Genomic DNA, 21,890 nt, shown 5'->3' with positions numbered 1-21,890 from the left:
TTAAAATGAATGCAATTTGGCTGCTTTACTCGTTGGCAGTCAAACCCCTACAAAATGGTGTCACCATTATTTTTTTCTTACACGTCATCTGTCAGTCTGCCTTCAAATGCCATTCTATTGCACTTCCCCCAGACATCTGGAAATCTGTTGGATATTCATGGACTAGAGGTGAACGGAGACTGAATTACTGAAACAAAAAGCATCTTTGAGGATGGGAATATCTAACTCTGTGGTTCTCAACACTGGTCCAGGAGGGCACCCCAACACTGCACGTTTTGCAAAATTTGTGTGTCAGAGATAGAAGATATTGCAAAATGTACAGTGACGGGGTGCCTCCAGGACCAGAGTTTTGGAACCACTGATCTAACCCATTCTTACTTTAGCTTCTGCTACTGTAGCTTCTGCTGTTATATGTAAGAGACCTTTAAAATCCCTTTTAGCTGACGTATGAAAAGGTCTTGCACTTGTAGTGTGAGAAAAAGGAGCCGCTTTCAGAAGGAAAAGAGGTGATGCTTCAGTTCATATGTAAAGTTTTGACGAAGCAGCCGTGGTTTAACAAGATATACAAGGATGCTTGATTAATAATTGGTTTGTCCTGACTGCTCTCTAATCTTTGGTACACCAACCCCACATTTCAGACTCATCAACTTTTTTTTTTACTTTTTCTTATCCATTTTTCTTACAAAAACAAAAAACAAAATCACCAACATCATTTCCACGTCCCCTCCGATTGAGATGAAGATCACCTCCCCTCTGTACTTCACTCCTCTACGCCCACACTGCACTTCCTCTGTCCCTCTTCCTCACTGCCATCCGAATAACCCTTCCTCACACATACACAACCGCACGTACACACAGCCTCTCACCCAAACATACAGGATGAAAAACAGAAACTTAAAAAGAATTCAAACAGAGCAAAATGAAAGTCCTCCAGAAAGCAGCGCTGCGTGAGGAGTTCACCGCTTCTGAGAGTTGATCATCACTTTAGAGACGAAGTTGACGATGGCTGTGGCCGGTTGATTGGGATCCATCTCGGCGAACAGGTGGCTGACGTTGTCTGTAGTGCTGCCTTGCTTTCTGGCCACAAAGCCAAAGAACCTGTAAATAAAACAAATCTTGATACACTGTTTGTCTTTCTCGTCTCTTGAACCACAACAGCAGAGATGCTGTTCATCGTCAGTGCCACTAACATCATCTGCTTTTATCCTCAGCCCAGTCCAATGATCTGTTCCTCCTATGTATAATATCTGCCCACTACATCAAGAGCACAGCGCTTTATAACACGGCTGAAGCAGCACAGAACGAGCCATGAGGGCTGTCACATGCCTCATTGCACCAAGAGTGGAAAGTGTCTTGTGCTTGAAAAAACTCAAGTTTTTACTAAAGAGATCTGCTCAGATTGGGAGTGAGGGGACCATATCATACGCTTATTTTGGCCCAAAAATCGTCTCTATGGTTAAAATAGAGATGTTAAAATAAAAAGTTAATGGAAATTATGTCATCATTTATAAATGTTAGTAACCAAACAGCTTTGACTTCCATAGTATAAAAAAAAAATGGAAGTCAATGGCCACAGTGACTATTTGGTGACCAACATTCTTCAAAATCTGTTCTTTTCTGTTCAACAGAGGAAAGAAGCTCCGACACGTTTGGAACAACTTGGGTGAGAAAATCATGACAGAACTTATGAGAATCACGGCGCATCTGAGCTTTTATCCTTCATGTATGTAGTGTTTGGCCTCAGAGGGTAAATCATGACACACGTGTGTGAGGGTTAGCACGTTAGCGTCATGTTCTGTGCAGAGATCACAATCCCACTCATTCATCATGATAGCCCTGAGTACAGGCACTCTATCCCATGATGCACCAGAAAGGGCGAGCAGAGCTTGCTGATACATCTCTAAACTATTTTCACATGTGCTGAGCAAAACTTATCAAAACTTACTTTGCAGTGCCACCCTCTGATCTGCTCCACCTGAAACAGATTATAGCTGTTTAACTTTACATCATTAACTAAAAAATAATATAATTTATCTATAGAGCACTTTTCAAGGAACACGCAGATGCTTAAATAGATGACAACTCTTAATAGACTACAACATAACTCTGATCCTGTCACCAGATCCACTGATCAACATAGAAACGTTGTGACATTGACTGCTGTGGTTAAAGTTAATGCTAATGTTTCAGGGTTTGCTTACGTCCTCTCCTGTGGATCAATGTTGCAGAACGTGACCGTACTGATGGGATAATGACGTCTGAAAAAAAGCCTGTTGAAGAAATGACAGATATGTGCTTTTAAAACATGTTCAAGCGTAGTCTTGGAATACATTAAGATTAAGAAAGAAAAACTCACTTTCTCTGGTTGTCAGTGAGCGTGATGCCCTGTGCTGACACCTTGAAGTGAACAATGGTGGCTGAAGGTGCGGGACTGGCTGCCATGGTTTCTGAGATGGCCTTGGCGATGGCCTGAGGCCCAGTCAGAGACTCCATATCCACAGAGTTTATGTACAGGACATTGCATGCTGAGAAAGACAAGAAAACACAAGTAGATCAATAACCATGGTGGTATCCACAAAGACTTTAATTACTACTGCATTATGTAAGATAGATGCACCTTAAACTCTGACCGTCATACATACTGGGATTTTGTCAAACACACACATAACATTAGTATATTCTGCATTTGCATAATCCAGTGGTTCTCAAAATATGGGTCGGCGGTATACTGTCATTCATAAACATTATCAAATATGCTGCACTGATTATTCACCAGTGTTATTTTAGGGTTATTTACATCAAATATGTACATTATAGTATTTATAAATATTTTGAATTAGCCTTTTTTTTATATTTTCCATTTGAATTTTAAGTTTTAATAAATCTAATTTTTATTACTATTATTTCCACTTAGCTTTCATTCATTTTTATTTCAGTTTTAAGAATTTTAGTACTTCAACTTAAACTTGCTTTATTACAGTTAAATTGTAATGTGTAATTAAAAAAATATAAAAAAAATATTTATAATTAAGCTGTTTAAATAAAGATAAAGTATTTTTTATATTTTCAGTTAAAAATAACAACAGATTCAGGCAAAGAACCAATGAAGTTTTTGTGCAGCTTATTTTTTGTTTTGTTTTTTCTATTAAATCAATTAATCTTATTTTTCTTACTATTTTGGGTGAACTACTCTAAAAAGAATTGCTCCCGCAAATTAGCATTAATGTGTTTTATTTATATATATATATATATATATATATATATATATATATATATATATATATATATATATATATATATATATAACATATCTTTAAAATATTTTTTCCCATTTTTTATTACTAGAAAGACATATGATAAATATATAGAAAGACATTGCAGGAAATGTTTAAAATGAATTAATCTACAGTTCAACAGTATTATGTATTTTACCAAAATGTGGCAACAACTGATTAGTATTCGTGATTGAGGGGGCTGAGAATTTTTCTATTCTCAAAGGAAGAGCTGAAAAGAAATTGAGAACCACTGGGATCATCTATCAGTAGATCCATGCACAGTAATCTTACATCAGTCATAACAGAACATGCCATATTAATTTAGAAGGTGTTCCTGAAATACAATCGAGGCGTTGACAAAAAGCAGAAAACACAGCAGCCAAACTGTTTTTAGCAGAGAAGGGAAAAGATGCTTCTGGAGGTCTGGACCATCACATGCACAGTAATAAAAGAGGAGTGCGGTTCTCTCTCTAGACACAGCAGTCAAAGTCAGGCTAAACACAATGACACAGGTAAATTAATCAAATAGGCAGAACATCATTGGGTTTACCATGGGAGTCAGATGAACTCTTCTGCCCTAAATCATTTCCACAGGTGGGGAAGAACATGGCAGTTGGTTCAGAGTTGATATCAGATCATAAACAAAGCAAGAAAGCTAGTGTGACTGCATTAACACTTGGACTAATGGAGAAAACTCGAAGTCAATTTATCTAGAGAGTATAAACCGAGATCTAAGATGAAAAATATACTGCTGTTAAATTCACATCTACCACATCTTTAGGGATTTTTCTGAACAATGTAGTGCTAAAGACTTTAATTCTTTTAAGAACATACTGCTTTTAAACTTAAGTTACACATTAACTAAACCTTTTTTGACAGTGGATATTCTTTTACCCCTATAAAATAAATCAATTTTCTCACTGTAGTTGAAGCAAGAAAACATGAACTTTTGTTTAAAAGTAAGTTCACATTCTCTGGGTTTCCATTAATGCATTTACATGACAAATTCAATGTATTATTTCAATCAACATTTTAAATATATACCCTTTATTGCCAACACCTAAGGCATATTTTTGATTACCACAAAATATTACTGACTAATCCTGTTTTCTTTACATTTTTTGTTATATTTATTTTTTTAAATACTGTTTCATAATATCTAAACAGTCTAGCATTGCCGACTGTTGGATGTTTGTTGTCTGGTCCATGTATTTCTTGTGTAAGTGCCTTACTGAAACTAAGATTATTGCTTTTTTTTTTTAAACACTGAGAGAAAGTCAAAAGGCTGTTTTCTGTGGTGACTACACTGTACCACAAATCCCATCAGTAGATCTAATTTGAACCTAAATCTGGAACATTGCATTTTATGAGGTTTAGAGGAATATATAGATTTTATACTATTAATAATTAATGTAAATATTCTCACCTGCACCCTGTTTGAGTGTATCTGCCGCTGGGTTAGTTGGTGTTGCGATCTCAGGTGACTCCTCTAGAGGATCTGTAAAAATGACACCGGGTCAAAGTTTAGACCGTGCACATCCTGTCCGTTGGTCGTTCTGCTGCGAGAATTCTTGCTATGCTAGGAATCAAAGCGCCTGGCTAGCACGCTGTCAAACAGTGTTTGAAAAGGCAGAGATGCACACATAATGGTGTGTGGTTTCATGACCCCGACACCTGGATGGCACATGGCAGTTGGCTGAGGACGGAGGCCAGCTGAATGCGCAGACCTCGGAAAATGCTCACAATTATTCACACCGGGCAAACAGGACATACATCATCATGACAGAGAGCACAGCTAAGTGAGGTCATGATGAGTAGGCATGTACAGTACGTACAAAAACACTGAAACACACAAAAGTCACAGTGGGAATACATAAAGTATGACTCTGGCTTTACTCTTTTGTATTTTTATCATGTATTTATTTATTTATTTATTTTTGCTTTAACAACAGTATCAATCAAACTTTCAGGTTTGAATAAATGAGTTCAGATGCATAGGGTTCCTTGTATTTTCCGCAAAGTGTTAAATTTCATTAAAAAAAAATATATAAAAGGAGCACATAAAAAGCTGAAATATGCAAAAAATGCACACCTATTAGATTGATAAACGTTTTATTCAGAGATATTATGTGCAGAATTTACCAAATGCATTTATAGAGGTGCACTTAAAAGCTAATGTGACTGAATAATTAGCTTCAGTTGGCTACTATGACCAAAACTGTCATATTTACATAATGGATAGTTTGATAAATGCGAGCAAACATGAAGTTTGCTTTACAGCAGCTTACAGAGTGGAAAAAATAATAATATATGTATTCGAAATTAGAAAAATACTTTAAAAATAAATATGCCTTAACACATTTTTTGCATTAAAAAAATCACAGGTTTTTGAATGTGGTCTTAGACTTTTGGAGCCCATTGTATGTGTGGAGAAAGTGATATGATGGCTCACCTCTGGTTGGTATGACTAGTTTGCAGGGCAGAGCCAGTGGAGTCATGGAGTGCTGGTAGACCAGTGCAGACAGGCAGCCTGAACACAGAAGGTGAAAATAAAAATGGAGTCAGATTCATGAGCAGAAATCAGAGGAGGTCATACTTTACATTACAACCCTCTTGAAGCGGTTAAACTTTGATGCCGGGCAATGACGAACCATAAATCCATTTTGTTGACCAGTTGTGTCAGCTAAAGTTGGACGATAGGAGGGACATACTGCCACTTGGTTTAACCACCAGAGTGTTTCTTTATTAAACCTCTCCTTCAAATATTTTACTATATTAGGGGAAATTTCTGTTTGGGCAGAACATTTCCTACCACTCATGAGAAACAGCAGAACTGCGGAAGCAAAATATCCAGGTTGATAGTGGAAAGGAGTTTAAATGTTATTATTAGCTTTTAAACTCTCCTCCTTCAGCAATCCGATTTTATCAACACTAACAGGAAATGAGGAGAGTTTACTTTAAGGCCCCTTTACAGGAATAGTTCACTCCTAAACAGCCACTCACCTTCATGTTGTTCCAAACTAGACTTTCTACTTTAAGTGGTGATATTTTGTAGAATTCTGACCATTCTTTTCAATATTTGAAATTTAATGATGACAGATGTTGTCAAGCTCTAAAACAAATATACATGAATCAACAACATAAAGTGTCAATACGACGGGTGCACTATAATACTAGCCTTGTGGACCCATGTGAAAAAAAGAGACCTAAATGTAAGTTGTTCACTAAAAATCAAATATGGCACTGTTTAAAGCATCGTGTTAGATTGGAGGTCAGTGATATTCAGCCACAACAAACACAAAGACCAAAAACCTGACACAATACTTCGAACTACTGTGCAAGATTTTCAGTTGAAAAAATCATCACACAAAGCTATCATATGACGTCAGAAGACTTAAGTTGATTCAAGTTCTAAGATACTTTTATGGAGCTTTTGTCCTTTTTGACAACCGTGGTCACTGTGAAGTGAATAAAAAGCAGCTTAAATATTCTACAGAAATTCACCTTTTGTAACAACAGCAAAAATGTAACAGCATAGGAGTTTGGAATGACAGGATGATGAGGAACATGATAACACCATTTTTTGGGGTGAACTGTTCGTGTAAGCAGTGGGTGTCCTGGCAGAGATTCAGCCGGAGGAGTGCAGCTTAAATATCTCTGTGTTTATTAACACAAGTGCTATTCCCGACAACCGAGAAATCCTGCCAAATCTCACCCACACCTGCTTTCGTTCCCACAAATCAGAGTTCTTCTTTGTCCGTTCTGCTTTTCATAATTAACAAACGCTTATGCAATGATCACTGTAACGCATGCTGCCCAGCCCTGGTCTTTATGTCTTCTTCTTTGATGTGGAACGGGGTATACTGGAGAAGACAGCACTGTACATTGAATAGACTAGGCCTCCGTGTAATGTGGTCAGCAGACAGTAAATTAGAGAGGGGCGGTATTTAAGCAGTACTTAATAATGTCAGCTGCTACCATGCTGTCGTTTGGACGACATATGTTCTACAGTTTTCTGGAAGCTACACAGACAGCTTGATTTAAAGGGAAGGATTCACATGTTAACTTTTATTGAGGAGCGAAAACCACACAAGCTTTCGGTCTACGACTTTCACATTATTGAACATTCAATAAATTATTGTGTCAGTGTTCGCAAGCCTATTAGGAAGCATTAGGCTATGTAGGCAGAAATCATTAGAAATGTATTCAACATGGTTCAGTCTAATTCAAATCAACTATTTTGATGTGTTTGCAACATGCTAATACGAAACACAGCTCAATAGGTTTCAGAACCGATTTTACTCAATTTTTAATTAAACAAATTTAAATAGTTTGATTTACCAAAGTACAGCTCATTAGGGCAGCCCTTCAGTCTCACTCCTTTTGGACCCGTCTCAATCAGGAAATGTCTCACCAGCTCATTAGCGACATCTCCAGCTGAAATAATGATTGAGTAAGAAATTTAAATATTAAAACAGTATCATAAAAAACAACCAATAAAACTATCATTTGTAGAACAGACTTTAAATGACTAAATTTAACCCTATATTGATTAAAAGTACTGTATTTGTTTATACTTGCATTGCAATATTTATTATACAACTGACTGAATTTTTTTATTTTTAAAATTATTTTTCTTGTGATCTTAAAAACAGTATTCAATGTCCATTTATTTAATATGATTAAAATAAAAAATATATGCATTAATTATTTTATTAATTGGACAAATTAGATCTACACAAATAAATAAATTTTGAATTATTTCGTACAGTGGTCAATCTAGTGTCATTATACAAAGACGCATGACCACAGAATGCCACGACTGACCAATCAGCATCCATTATTTAAGAGATGTATGTAATGATATTATAAAATAGAATAAGTAGGGTTTTTAAATCTTCTGATAGGTAGTGCACGGAAACAACTGCCGTTGGTTTTCATCATGAAACATTGCATGTGTTTCAGTGTATGTTGTTGGGTGTCTGAATGTGTTTGTCTGATTATGATCCAGATCTCCTGTCTGGAATACATCTGGCAAATAATTATCTGTATAAGCCGCATGCCTGGAGGAGGCACATGAAATACCTTTCTTTGTAGGTTGTACGGTCGGAGGTGGTGAGGCAACTTTCATGGCCAAGCCGTAGGCCCCTCTGAATGAATGACTGTCCCGTATGACAAAGGCTCCAGGCTCTTGATCTTTCAGCATGTTGATTGCTACAATGAGGAGAAGACAATCACAAGGGAGGTTTATTTTGTAACATAATGGTAGCTTCAGTCTTACAAAATTCAAATAAATATAATCAATGACAAGATATATTAATCCAAAATGTATGACATCCCAGGATCTGTTTATTGTGCAACCAAAAATACTACTATTATGGATAGAATCCTTATATACACTCGTGTGTGTGTGCGCATGTTTTTGTGACATATCAGGACACAACTCTGTATAATGACATGGGTATGACACAGGTATTACAAGGAGAGGTATTACAATGTCCTCATTTTTCAAAACACTTAAAAACCATACAGAATGAGTTTTTTTTTTTTTTTTGAGAAAGTTTCCTGTGAGGGTGAGGGTTAGAGTTAGGTGTAGGGTTGGTGTAGGGCGATAGAATATACAGTTTGTACAGCATAAAAACCATTACGCCTATGGGATGTCCCCACTTTTCACAAAAAAAAAAAACGTGTGTGTGTGAGAGGATTCTATCCATAACACTTGACATTTAACTTAAAATATGCATATTTATTGTATTAGATCTGTTATTATATTATATTTAAATCAAATAAATCAAATATAATATTAAATATTTTCCCCTTTTTGTCAGTCAAAATTGACATTAACTCAGTAAATAATAAATAATGAATAATGAATATAAATAAAGCATTATTCAACAATGTCCATGTGGCATATGTGCATTTATTATAGCATTTCATATTGGTAATCATACAATATTAATAATATTTTCCATAAACACTGATAGGGACTGTCAAACTGCACATGTAAGCATTTAAATATCCCAAAATATTTTTTATATTATATTATATTATATTACATTCACAAGTTGTTTTATATTATTATATTTTATTATTATTCGTCAGATTCTTTAAACTTTTTTTAAACTTACTTTATGTAAGTCACTTTGGATAAAACTGTTTGCTATATGACTAAATGTAAATGTATTTTTCACCATGTGACATTTTCTCATCATTCACCAGTTAGAAATGTGAAGGTGAAGTCTTTAAAATGTTAACAAATTGCTGTAATATACCCCACAGTTTTTTTTTTTTTACACACAGAGAGATAGGCTAAGGAGGTTTATTTGTTATCGTTAAGACAAGATAATTAAGCAGCAGAAGCAGATGTTCGCTGGATTTAACTGAACACACATGTCGAGTGCCGTGTGATGTCACTGCATGTGCTTGCGTTTAGAGAGGACTCCAGCGCAGATGATCTAATCCAATAAGAGCACAGAAGAGAACCAGATGTGGAGACCAACAGCGATTGACCTCATATAGTGTGGCGTGAGACATATTTTACTGTTATAGGAGTTATGAGACTCCATTCGGTGGTTTAAATATAGATAAATTAACCCTGGAACACACATATACCCCGTTCTTACCTTGGTCTCTGGAGATTCCTGGTTTATACCAGAATTTGGACGTGTCCTGGACAAACTTCACGTGCAGATTGGTCTCTGGACTACCATCTGGGAAATGAAATATGCACTTTATTAAGCAGATGTAATGTAGTATTACATAGCATTTCAGCAGATAACATTGCACTTAGTTTCTGGAACCAAACCAGAGACTGTCTGCAATGTCATTTATTACAATAATTATGGCTGAATTTATGTGAATATAGTCACAGGTTTTGTTAGACATGCAGCAAAGTTTAAATCTATAATAATTCAACATAACAGCTTCAAATGTCGCACTGCTCTGAGAATGATTAATACATGATACAATTTTCATTAATATGCTATTTCAATGCAATCCTAGAAGACATGTAATTAATAAAAATAATAATAATAATAATAATAATAATAATAAATAATAATTACAATATTAAAACTGGGTGCTCATCTATAGTATTCATGCACATAGACTTCATTGTTGTCTGTCAATAAAATCAACAATCAAGTAAAAAATTAATTATTTATATGAATATTAAAGCAAAAAAGGGGGAGCACTCAAAAATTTCAGTTTAGGCTATTATTTAACAACGTAAATATATGTAGAAATAGGGCTGGGCAACATGGCCAAAAAATTATAACGATACATTTAAAATATTTATTTCTTTCAAGTGTAATTATTATAAAATTACTGATTATAATGACTTATACTGTCTTTTTACACGTTGCGTTGCCTATCGTGCCGTGCAAACATAAAACCATGCCTGCATTTGTGATCGGAGGAATGACAAACAACAAGCGCTACTCTACAGTATTTAAAACTTGCGTTTGAATCATCAGTGGTACATTCTTTAAATATGAAAATGTACTTAAAAGCATTGAGTCAGAAGCGCCAGACTGACCTTGCAAAGTGGGAATTGCCCCACTTTGTAGTCCTCCGTAAAATGTGTTGCACACATCTGGATATTTGGGTTGAACTGTTCTTGAACAGTGATGTAAACAACTTAACCACTGATTTCTATTTGAGTCCTCTTTTGTAAGGTCAAACAAAGTACCTTTGCTTCCACAATGAAACACACAGCGTCTCCACGACGTGGCGGTGGCAATAAGAATACAATTAAAAAATGTATCTCAGTAAATAATGAATAATGAATATAAATAATGCTTATTTTTCAAAGTTATGCCTTCTTTCTTTGCCTGAACATTTGGGTGGTGTTATGCAAATCATCCCACATAGTGACGTAGATGTGGGGGCGTGTTTAAATGTGGCGTTTTAGGAGGGCGTGGACAAATCTTAACTTTTATAAAGAATATCTCTCTCTGGGTTTGAGACTTTAGACATTGTAACTTTAGGGATCTTTTCTATTTACGAACAGCTTGAAATACTCCAAAGAGAAAGGAAAACTTGAAATTGCATCAAATGACCACTTTAAACTACTCTTTAAGGTCAGAACATGACAAACACTTCAAGTTTTTGAATGCTTTACACTTTTCCAGTCATTTTTCCTTAACATTATAAATATCTTAATAGAAAAATGAATGTCTTAGTTCTTTGCATTTTCTAGTGATAATGCTTAAATCATGAAATGGGTCTGTGTTGCCTGACTTTGATGACCCACATCTTCAGCACAGTTGCAGTGCGGGCTGCAATATTAATAATATTACTTGTTTTTGTCTCTTAGAAATGCACATTTGACAGTATCTTGAGGTGACAGTAGTAGTAGCTTGAGTTAGGATGCAGATGTAAATTTATCTTAATTAAAATATTAACATCTCTAAAAAGTGTTTGAGCTTTATTCAGATTAACCATTGGTCTTCCAGAGTAACATATATTTTGATGATCACAATAACAGTTAAAACCACAATGCTGCATAAATCACAATGCTGCAATCTGTTTCCAATTCTACTGAATTAGAACTGAATTTCTAATTCCACTGATACCTACTGGAATTTACTTTAGTATAGTCTTACCATACATGTTGAGTTTGGAGAAATCAGGGAGCGTGTGGAAGAAATGAACGCTTGGAGTGCTGCCGCCACTGGACATTGGCGAGGACATCTTCCCGTTGAGCGTTCCGTAGGACAGTCCACCATTAGAGCGATCGCTGCCGGACATATGTCTCTTTTCTGGGAGCTGAGGTTGGGGGCCAGGACTGCCCTGTCTGAATCCCACTCCATCTATGTATCCAGCCGGAGAGACTGGGAAAGAAGGTGTAGATGGCTGCTGGTATCCAGAGGAGCTGCTCTGCCGTGAAATGGCTCCTTGCCGCTCTTCTGGAGTGGTGTAGCCACTGTACATCGGATGCCTGTCCAGACTGGGGCTACCCTGCATTAGGGATGTGTGGTATCCCAGAATGGGGCTGCCCTGACCGGGATGTGTAAGTGAGGATTGCCTGCTCAGGACGGGGCTGACCTGGTTGGGTTGGCTAACAGACGGCTGTCTACTCAACACCGGGCTGCTTTGGTTAGGCAGAATGATTGGTTGATTTAGGGACGCCTGTCGATTGAGGATTGGGCTACTCTGGACGGCTTGTCCCATAGGTTGCCTGCTGAGAATCGGACTACTCTGAGTCCCGTAGGCGACGGGATACTGTCTGGACAGCATCGGACTGCTCTGCGTTCCTTGGGACACCATTGTGTGTCTTCCTTGCATGGGGCTACCGGCCATTCCAGGCATATGACCGTTGGCCGGGGTTGGTTGATGGGCCAGAACGGGGCCGTCCTGATTAGGTAATCTGTGCTGGAGACTGGGAGCAGACATCACGTCATCCAGAATGGCTTGGTGTCTTGTGCCAGGGCTTCCGGCGAGTGGCTGGATGGTGGTGGCATTATTTTCCATGGTCTCTGGCAGAGAGGGGCTGATATCAGGGGTGATGAAGCCACCCAACATGCTACTGGAGCTGGGGTAAGAGGGTGTGGGTGTATGGTATGTGCTTTCGGAGGGCTGGGAGTGAAGAATAGAGTCGACAGCAGCCTGGGACAGAGAATTCAACCCAACCCCGCTATCAGTCAATGAGCTTTCACTAAAAGAAGAAGAAACAAGAGAACGAGAAGGATTAAAATAAATACAAAAATACTAAAATCGTAACTAAAAGTAAAAAGAAAACTGAAAATATAAAAATACAATTTAATTCAAAATATATAACATATACTATCCTATAATAGTATATAAATACTACTCAAATAACACTGTATGAAACATGAGGGTAGTGGACACTTACACTGCATCTGGGCTCTGAATGGGGCTGCTAGAGGAAAGAGGAGCGTTGTAGGTATGGGATGGCCCGACAGGACGTGCTAAGCTGTTGCTGTCATATGTTGGAGACACAGGGGACGCTGGTGGCCCACCTGCAGCTGCTTTGGCCACAGACTCCACATAGCTACGAGGCTCTGAAAAAAAAAAGAAGAAAAGAAACAAAAAGAGAAATGCCTGTGAGCACAAGAGTCAAAACAAAACTCAAAACTAAGGTAAAATATAAATACACTTTTTACATCTGACCCTGAATCTTGTAGAAACGTCATTAAGGACCAAGTGAATAGGATAAAATGAGTTTTAATGGAGAATGGACATGACCGTGATGTGAGATGACAAAAATCAACCAGAAGACGAGGTGGTTTGGGCGTAACATAGTAATTCTAAATCCTGTACATTCTTACCTTCCTCATCCTCACTCTCTGTTTTAGACAGCAGAAGAACAAAATCATAAGACAGAAATTGTAGAAGTTCAGAGAGACGGGGAGAAAAAGGGATAACTGCTAACATAAGCATGAAAAAAACAAGGATAACAGCTTTATTCATTCTTAAACCAATATTATTTTCTTCCGTGATCACAAAAACACAACCTCTGTTTGTTTTCCATACAATGAAAGTGGAAGGTTCTTTATTAAAAACTAAAAACTCTTAAGCACTCTTAAAAAATGTAAAAGACGTCTATACAACTTGCTCTTTGTCTCCTTTTGTATTTTACGGAAGTAAAATTAAATGTAATGACACAGGTGTGCAAAAACAAAGAGAGCATTGCACATTTATGTGAATTATTACTTTTAAGAGAAAAAAAAGGGAAACTCACACAAAAAAAACCCCACAATGTTATCTTCATTTGCATTTTTGCTGCTCCAAATACCAGCAGGCCCCAGTGCAGATTAAAATACCCAAAGTTACACCCTTTATCTTCAAAAAGCACATGACTTCATGTTAAGTTAACTATAGTAAGACAAAACGAGGCCCCTGTGACACATCATCTCCTAATAATGTTAGTGTGTGTACTGTGTGTATGGCTCTTGTGTTTTGGCAAGCCTCAAATTAACTCCCAGTGGAGCAATGCTAAAATCAGCCCTGCATGAGAACTTGTCCCAATCTAAAGAGTCTCCACAACTCCCCATAGTCCCCATCCTGTTTCCTCTGAGTCTACACAAAGTACATAGTTTATACCCGCTGGCCTCTGAGGGTGAATCTCACCGAACCTGCTGAGACAAGACCAGGTCATTTATCACCCCGGAAATCAAAGGAAAGAAAGAAGAAATGATAAAAGAAAAGACGTGCTTCAGCCCTGAAGACATTGTAAAAGAAATCTTTTTGCTAAGCTTAGAACTGTCATATCATCAAACATTAAATATATTCTTGGGACAAAGAGAAGGGGTAATAAATCAGCTTAAAAAAAAAGCTCCGTTTCAAAAACTAGTGAGCTGTCTTGCTTACTGCTACACCGAGAGATACTTTCTAAGAAAACATCCTCATAAGTGACCGATTTGGAGTTGCTGCACATGTAGCAACTCTGAATATCATTCTGAATATCAGCATGGTGCTAGAGCAAGATAACAATGTAAGACTCTAATAAGAATAAAATGTATTAAATATTAAGTAAAAAAAATATATATATATTCATTTTTTTATTATTATACAAAACTAAACTGAGCCATCTTAAATTGACATATTCAACTAGAAATTTGTTGGATTGGCCTTTATGTAAGGAATGTGCTAATAGAAAACAGTTATTTTAAATTGTAAATATTACAAATTATTCCCAGTCCCAAACTAATGCTTTAGAATTGGCAACAGAGCTATCTTAGAAAATTGCATAATAATGTGACCTTTTTGTGTCAGTGTTCCCTTAAAATGCTACCTAGGTAGGCAGCTCACTGGGTTTTGGAACAAAAACTTTCACTTTCTCCCACAGATACACACACACATTAAAAGACCACAGTAAAATGATCCCAATATAACTGCATATGAAAAGAAAACACCAATTCATTTAAAGACACATATGAGCTCACTGCTCAAGAGAGTAGAAAATGAGAAACGGAAACACTTGAGAGGGAAAAATAAAAGGTTATTTTGATTTATGGCCTACAAGATATATTTGAGCTCGCTTTATAGAGCACAGCATGGTGTGGCTCAGAACAGAGCCAAAAGACCATGCGTGTCTTCATGTGCATTTCACTGTACGTGTGTCAAAAAGCCTCACCTGAGCCTTTCTGGTTGAGCAGTATCTCAGCAGGGTTGTGGGGCTTCAAGCCCAGGAAGGACAGTGGTGTTTTAGCCAGTCCTGGTGGAGATCGACCTAAAGCGACACAGAAGTGTATTATTCAGAGTGTTATTAACTTAAAACACTTTAAGCAAGTACATCAAGGCAAATGCTTGTAGCTTGGCAAGCTTAATTTCACGTATTGCTGTATTCGGAATAGGGTTGTCAATCAATTAAAAAATAACAGAATTAATTTTTATTATTCTCCATCAAGCTGTTTTTGAATGCAAGAATGCATCTTATACAACTGATTCGTTCTGTTCTGCCTTTTTCATTATTGAGGACTAGGAGAGCCACTTAAACATACATAAATAAAGGAATCAAATCAACGTCTTTATTTTAAAAAGTAAATCAATTTTTTTAAACAGTAAATTAAATAGAAATATATAACAAAAATATATTCATAGAATTAAAAATATTTTAAATAAACTGATAAATCATTTTTAAATTGAAACAAAGCATTTAAGAAACTAAATATTTGTATTGCTTTTCTTTATCCGTTTGCCATCAGAAAAGTCATTTTAATATGCTGTTGTTGATGATGAGTCAGAAAGCACGATTAAATGTGTCAATATTTTTAGCTAATCACTGGCTGCTTAAGGAGCTGTACTAAATTAAACAGCCCTATTTCCAAATTGTGCCATACCGCAATTCATAATCCATTATGTAATGCTGCAAGGGGTGCTACTGTATATAGCGGTCTTGATATGTTTTTAGCAAGCCAAACACACATCTGATTTAATGGCACAGATAATTGAAGGTAACTCTAGCACCCCATGAAGTGCTGTGGTTTGTTATGGTGGAAGCAAATCATGTTCAATATGATGGTGCACTTGCAATGCATTGGCCAAGCATTCACATTCATGTACTTGCACAAAGTATGTTTTTGGTCCTTAGCCCTTATGCTACAGATCAGTATGTACCACTTTCATCTTCAAGGCATCAGTGTTTGGCAATCTTATGAAAGAGAACCAAATTCCAAACCAAGAGCCTTTGAGAGACTACTGTAATACACACTGAGCTTTTAAAGACATCAGACTGAGGTGACCATTTCACGATGTGACATGGCTGGGGAATGAGCTAATGTCTCATGCTCTGTGGCAAGGCCGTGCAAGTGCCTCTTTAAAAAGAGTTAATGACATGATTAACACTCGTTGTAACGGTGCCCAGTCAAAAGAACGAAAACAAGACAGATCATGCACACAATACACCTAGGCAGAACTCGAAAATGTCACATTGAAAACATTCAAGACGTCACTACACAGCGATTGCTATGAACAACAGGATAAGTGACTCAAAAACAATAAATAAACAGTGGTGCCCAGCAAAACAAGATTGGTGTGAACACACAAATGGGGAAAATGAATTGTGATGTGGATGCAGAGTGTGGAAAGCAGCACGCTTGAAGATAGCAAGCGTTGTGTGTTCATAAAATTGCACAAATTCAAATTGCATAATCAATTTTGTGTATAGTTGCATCACGAAATTTGTCCAAGCATAGCACATAATACAATACATATTGCACCCGAAATATGTGTGTGTGTGTGTGGGGGGGGGGGGGTGATCAATGATCAATTGCTTGCTTTCTTTCAGACAGTTATTCCTAGATGTTCAATAAAAATCTTGTTTTACCACAATAGCTGACTGACAGGTGAATGAGTGGTACACTGACTGTGGTTTAAGTGATCGAATCACCTTCTTGGACCCCGTTATATCTTATATGACGTTATATGACTACCTGAGTCAAATCAGATCAGATCATGACATGTTTGGATATGTGTTCTTCAGGGCTGCTCTCCACATGCATCCTGGGAAAGGCTGAGTATATTATGCTTGCATTTTGGCAGGCCTGAGTTGATATAATTGCTGACACACATGCATCCTCCACTTACCAAAGAATCCAAATCAATTCTATGTTTGGCAGAATAAGTGCTTCAGCATTGAACACAAGGAGAAGGGGAGGGGGTTTGTAGGGAAGCTTTCCAGCCTCCCGTTCTCTGCAGGAGGAGGGAGCCACAGAGATGTGCTACTACAAAGTGTCTGTCCACCTCTGAACAGAAAAAGAGCCCCTACGGGTCACCTGCTCCCCAGGAATCCAGAAGTACCACCCAGAAGGCTTATGGCTGTGGCTTTTTTTTTTTCAAAGTTTAATATATCTCAGAATTTATGAATTTTGCACTGAAATGCCTTAAAAGGATAATTTATTCAATTCTTTATTTTTTCCATTTGAACAGCCATTGCTGTTAAGTACATTAAAATATTTCATTCAAAAAGTGAAATACAGAACACATTTCATAAAAAATAACCAAGGCATGCTTTGCACTGTTTTTTGTTAAATTAAACAGAAGAAATAATGATATTGAGGCATGTTCATTTCTAAGCACCAATATATTACATATTATATAGAGCAAAATGTATCTACAAGTATTTTTACTAAGACATTTTAATACTTGAAAAATGCTATGTGAAGAATGCTAATATTATGTGAAAATTCAAATAAATTGTTGAATCAATTCAATTTAATTTATTATTATATTTACCTGAATTGAACTAGAGAACCAACTCTAACGCCAACTTACCAAGTCTTAGCATGGTCATACTTAAATCTAAAACAAAAAGGGATTACAAAACATTTCCAATGAAACCATCTTTAAAAGCTTGTAAATAAACAGCACATTATATCACCGGCAAAACCATCACAAGTATATCATGAATACTGAACATACCTCCGACCCCTAATGTTCACTAAATATCCTGTGGTAATTTAACTCAAAAGGAGAGGATTTGATTGATTATGTTTTCTGTTATTGTAGGCTCTGTTTTATTCTCTGATACCACATCTAGACGCTCGTGGAAGCAGAACTAGTCTGAAGAGCTTTGAACGTGAAGTGTCCTCAGGGTAAGATGTCAGCTCGAGAGGATGACTTGAATTGATTTCAAATACGGTGTCTGCTAGAAAAAGAAATGCTGTGGAAGTCCAACGAAAACACTGTGCTTAATATTGTGTGAATCTAACCTTATAAAGAGGCTACAGACTTTTACAAGCAACTTTATATTAAACCTGTAGGGACAATATGCTGGATGGGAAGATGAAGCAATAGTTTATAAAAACCTGTACTGGAGAAATTCATCCCAACATGAAACCTGAGGCGCAAATGTGCTTGTTCTTGCATTTAGATACAATGATTGTGGAGGCTAGCAGGCTCCAGAAAAACTGCTGACAAAAAGCATTTCTCATGCCCACAGACATTGGGAATTGCTGGGGAGCAAGTTCGAGCGGGGTCTTTCTGATCTGAGCACTTATGCATGTCTATGAGCCAACACAAAGTGTGTGTTATCACTCAAACGGAGGCCACACATCTTTAACGTTGAGAACATGTGAATGAACTACAGCATCTGTTAATGATATCTACTGGCTCACACAAACACCCAGAGGTAGTGTTAGATTTAAGTACAGCCAGACCTAACGTTGGCTTATAGACAGTGTGTAAATGTAGTGTTAAGATTCTTTTACAGAAAGAAGAAAAAAAATAAAAACACTGCTATTCTATGTGCTAATTATGAAATGCAATGAATCTGTTCCAAAACCTAGTGAGCTTTCTTGCTGTCCACCACATACATTACACTAGTGCATTTTCGTTTTAAAACGGCATTTTAAAATGAAAATGATTCTCGTCTACACAGGCCTTTTCAGTGCATTTCAGAAACAGTCTCTGTCCACACTACACAACCGAAAACATATGTCACCATGGCCATTCATGCACACTGGGCATGCATGTAAAAGTGTAAACAGGAAGTTGGTTGCTAGACACTGGCAGGTAAAACAATGAGTATGAATGAATATGGTGAGAAAAATGTTTTTGTTGATGATTGCTCTAAGCACAGCTCGCCTCCTGCACATGTAGGCATCTGCTGTGTTATAAAATACTTAATTTAGCTGCACAATGGCTACTAAAAATGACAACAAAGCAAGGAAAGTTTGCAGTTCAGTCTTCATGTCATAATGTTGTCAAGGCGAATGTGGAGAGCCATACCATAGTTTTCAAAAGTCTCCGTTTTGGGTCCTTTTCAAACTAAAACAGGGCCTGCAGCTTTTACGAAAGTCTCAGTTTTCGATGGTCAAAAATAGGCGACAGGTTTAAGTGAAAAGTAAAATAAAATAAAAAAAATACACTAGTGTGAATGTAGCCCAAGTCTGCATCCTAACTATCTATGACCTCATAAGTGAGCAATCTGGAACACTCTACATGGGCAGTGGAGTCATACATGTGAAAGCCGACTTGCAATTGAGTTTCAACTGAGTTTCATGTCTGTGTTAGAAGCACACCTATGATGTTGCCTAGTTCACTAGATTTTGAAACAGAGCTTTCCTCTAAAAAAAAAAATATATGACACCAATAACATCCAAACAACTGACAATCTGCCTTTATTATAGTTTCTTGCTATTGGAAACACTTGTGTTTTCGAGATCATCAAAATGAACAGAAGCAATGATCAGTGATGGTTGTGACCCTTTTCAAATGTTGACAAAGAGAGGCAGTGATTCTACAGCTCTATGGCGCCCTCCTCCTCCAGTGTGAAACTTACTCAGGTTGAAGTAAGGGGTTTGTGGCGAGACAGGGAAGGCAGGGGTTTGGGGTAGGGCCTCACCACCAGTGATCGGAGGGGGGCTGACGGGACCACCGTCCATTTCCTCAAACGCTTCTCTGTAGCTGTGCATGTGTCTCTGGAGAAAGAAGAACAGGTGGACACATATCCAAATGCATAAACACATATACACCCACATTTATTTCTGGGATTAATACTAGGGGTAAAATCTATGCGGTCTACCTCCTTGGGCCGCCCCCCAGGGTTCATAGCAATAGTATTGGCCAGCTCGGGAGAAATGCAGTGGATGGGGGAGCGGACCGAGCTTCCTAGGGTTGGGCTCTCATCTTGGGAAAGGTCCTCACTGATGGTCCGGCACCGTCCAGGAACTGAAGTCTCATCAGGTGACATTTCACCTGCCAAGAAAATAAACATATCACATCATCTCTAACAGATGACTTGTAGGACCTGCAGAAGAACATTCATCATATTTGATGATAAAAAAAATTCCAAATGTCAAAATGTCTTGAAGAAATCCATGGAAAACTGCCAATGAGCTCTTAAGAATTAACACTCTGTCAAAAGCTGCACTGATGTCCAATTTCAAACCACATAAAAGCCTGTTAAAACTACGAACAATGTTCTCATTCAAACAGCCTAGATTACAAAAAACAGGAATAATTTATAAACTCTTTTAAAGGGTAATGTGTACTTCTGGATAAAGCTCTGGAACAGCCTCAAAACCACTTTGAAGCCTATTCCTCACATTCTGTTTGATCCCAAGAGTCTATGGTGTAAATAAAACTGGATTTGTGCAAGTCTTCTCTAGTAGGTAGGCAAAAACAGAGAACAGAAATACATAACTAAAGGAGTTTGGTAACTGAATGCAGATGGAATGCACCTCAATTTATTTAAGTTGTTTTCCAAGACAAAAAAAAAATATATAAACTATTATTATTCATCCATTCAGTAACGGAAAACCATAATTAAAGTAGTTCAATCGTACAGCTAATTGGTTTACTTGATATTTATGTTTTCTGTGTATTTCTATTCTAATTATAGTATCATGTCATTAGCTTAGCAACATGCTAAAGCCAAACTCCCCTGCAATTGTCAATCGAATCTCCTGTGCTCTTTGTGTGAAAGCAAATAGACAAAAATACCGTCAAATGAAAACAATAGCATGAATGATACCGGAAATACATGCTACTAGTTTTCTAAGCAGAAAAACTTTGCCATAGAATTAGAGACTTTAAATGTGCACAGGCTGAAAGTCTGCAATGTATTATGGTGTGTGCTAGGCTTAAGTGAAGCGGTTTCACTATTCACGGTCAACTTACAGATAAGAAATATAGCTTTTAGCGGTCCTGTGAGAGCATGAAAGCATGTACTCATTCAAGTGGACTCAGTTTGAGAGAAAGCAAAGCATTAATACATTGGTGGGAGTGAGTGGAATAACATGGAAACCGGGCAACAGGCTGAGCAAAATATTTACTAGCTCCTTGAGCGCAGCCTTCGATTGTTACGTGTGGTCAGACCATCAGAACCTCACGTGCACTGGGAAACAACTTCATCGTGATTGACCACTTCCACTTTTGGACAAGTGGTCACCCTTGTTCTTAAACGTGGTGTTAGCCAGACATCCAGGGGGCATTTAAACCACTTCTGGAGTGCTGCCTGCAAAACAAGCAATTCAGGAAAATAAGGTAGTGATGTCACAAAGGGAGGGTGCTCACACTCCATCTGCAATCTATTCCCATTCCTGGATCAGACTCATGCGGTTTCTTCGACAATGTCAAACATTCAGATCCTAAAAGTGACCATTCTGCACTTGGATGTGCTGGGATATCATATGGCCTATATCCCCG

The 21,890-nt window shown here is 37.4% G+C and overlaps 1 protein-coding gene across 11 annotated transcripts in view; it reads right to left on the bottom strand.

Annotated features, from left to right (window-relative positions):
* Positions 1 to 648: 648 nt before the first annotated feature.
* tns1b (tensin 1b) overlaps positions 649 to 21,890 on the bottom strand; it is a 198,548-nt gene continuing 177,306 nt past the window's right edge. For 8 of the 11 annotated variants that reach the window (XM_026217509.1, XM_026217514.1, XM_026217515.1 and 5 more), the window contains 15 exons: positions 20,266 to 20,438; positions 20,023 to 20,161; positions 15,376 to 15,471; positions 13,132 to 13,300; positions 11,882 to 12,933; positions 9,899 to 9,985; positions 8,361 to 8,489; positions 7,617 to 7,712; positions 5,728 to 5,805; positions 4,702 to 4,773; positions 3,826 to 3,852; positions 2,357 to 2,525; positions 2,202 to 2,270; positions 1,946 to 1,975; positions 649 to 1,098 (listed from right to left, as the gene is read on the bottom strand). In XM_026217509.1, coding sequence (XP_026073294.1) covers positions 957 to 1,098; positions 1,946 to 1,975; positions 2,202 to 2,270; positions 2,357 to 2,525; positions 3,826 to 3,852; positions 4,702 to 4,773; positions 5,728 to 5,805; positions 7,617 to 7,712; positions 8,361 to 8,489; positions 9,899 to 9,985; positions 11,882 to 12,933; positions 13,132 to 13,300; positions 15,376 to 15,471; positions 20,023 to 20,161; positions 20,266 to 20,438 — 2,528 coding nt within the window. In that variant the 3' untranslated portion in view covers positions 649 to 956. The remainder of the gene's footprint in view (positions 1,099 to 1,945; positions 1,976 to 2,201; positions 2,271 to 2,356; positions 2,526 to 3,825; positions 3,853 to 4,701; positions 4,774 to 5,727; positions 5,806 to 7,616; positions 7,713 to 8,360; positions 8,490 to 9,898; positions 9,986 to 11,881; positions 12,934 to 13,131; positions 13,301 to 15,375; positions 15,472 to 20,022; positions 20,162 to 20,265; positions 20,439 to 21,890) is intronic. The other 3 variants (XM_026217513.1, XM_026217512.1, XM_026217520.1) reach the window with 3 other exon arrangements.

Source organism: Carassius auratus, chromosome 34 (genome assembly GCF_003368295.1).
Source record: "Carassius auratus strain Wakin chromosome 34, ASM336829v1, whole genome shotgun sequence".
Classification (NCBI taxonomy): Eukaryota; Metazoa; Chordata; class Actinopteri; order Cypriniformes; family Cyprinidae; genus Carassius; species Carassius auratus.
The sequence above is the reverse complement of the archived record's forward strand: the minus strand, read 5'-3'. Positions and strand labels throughout refer to the sequence as shown.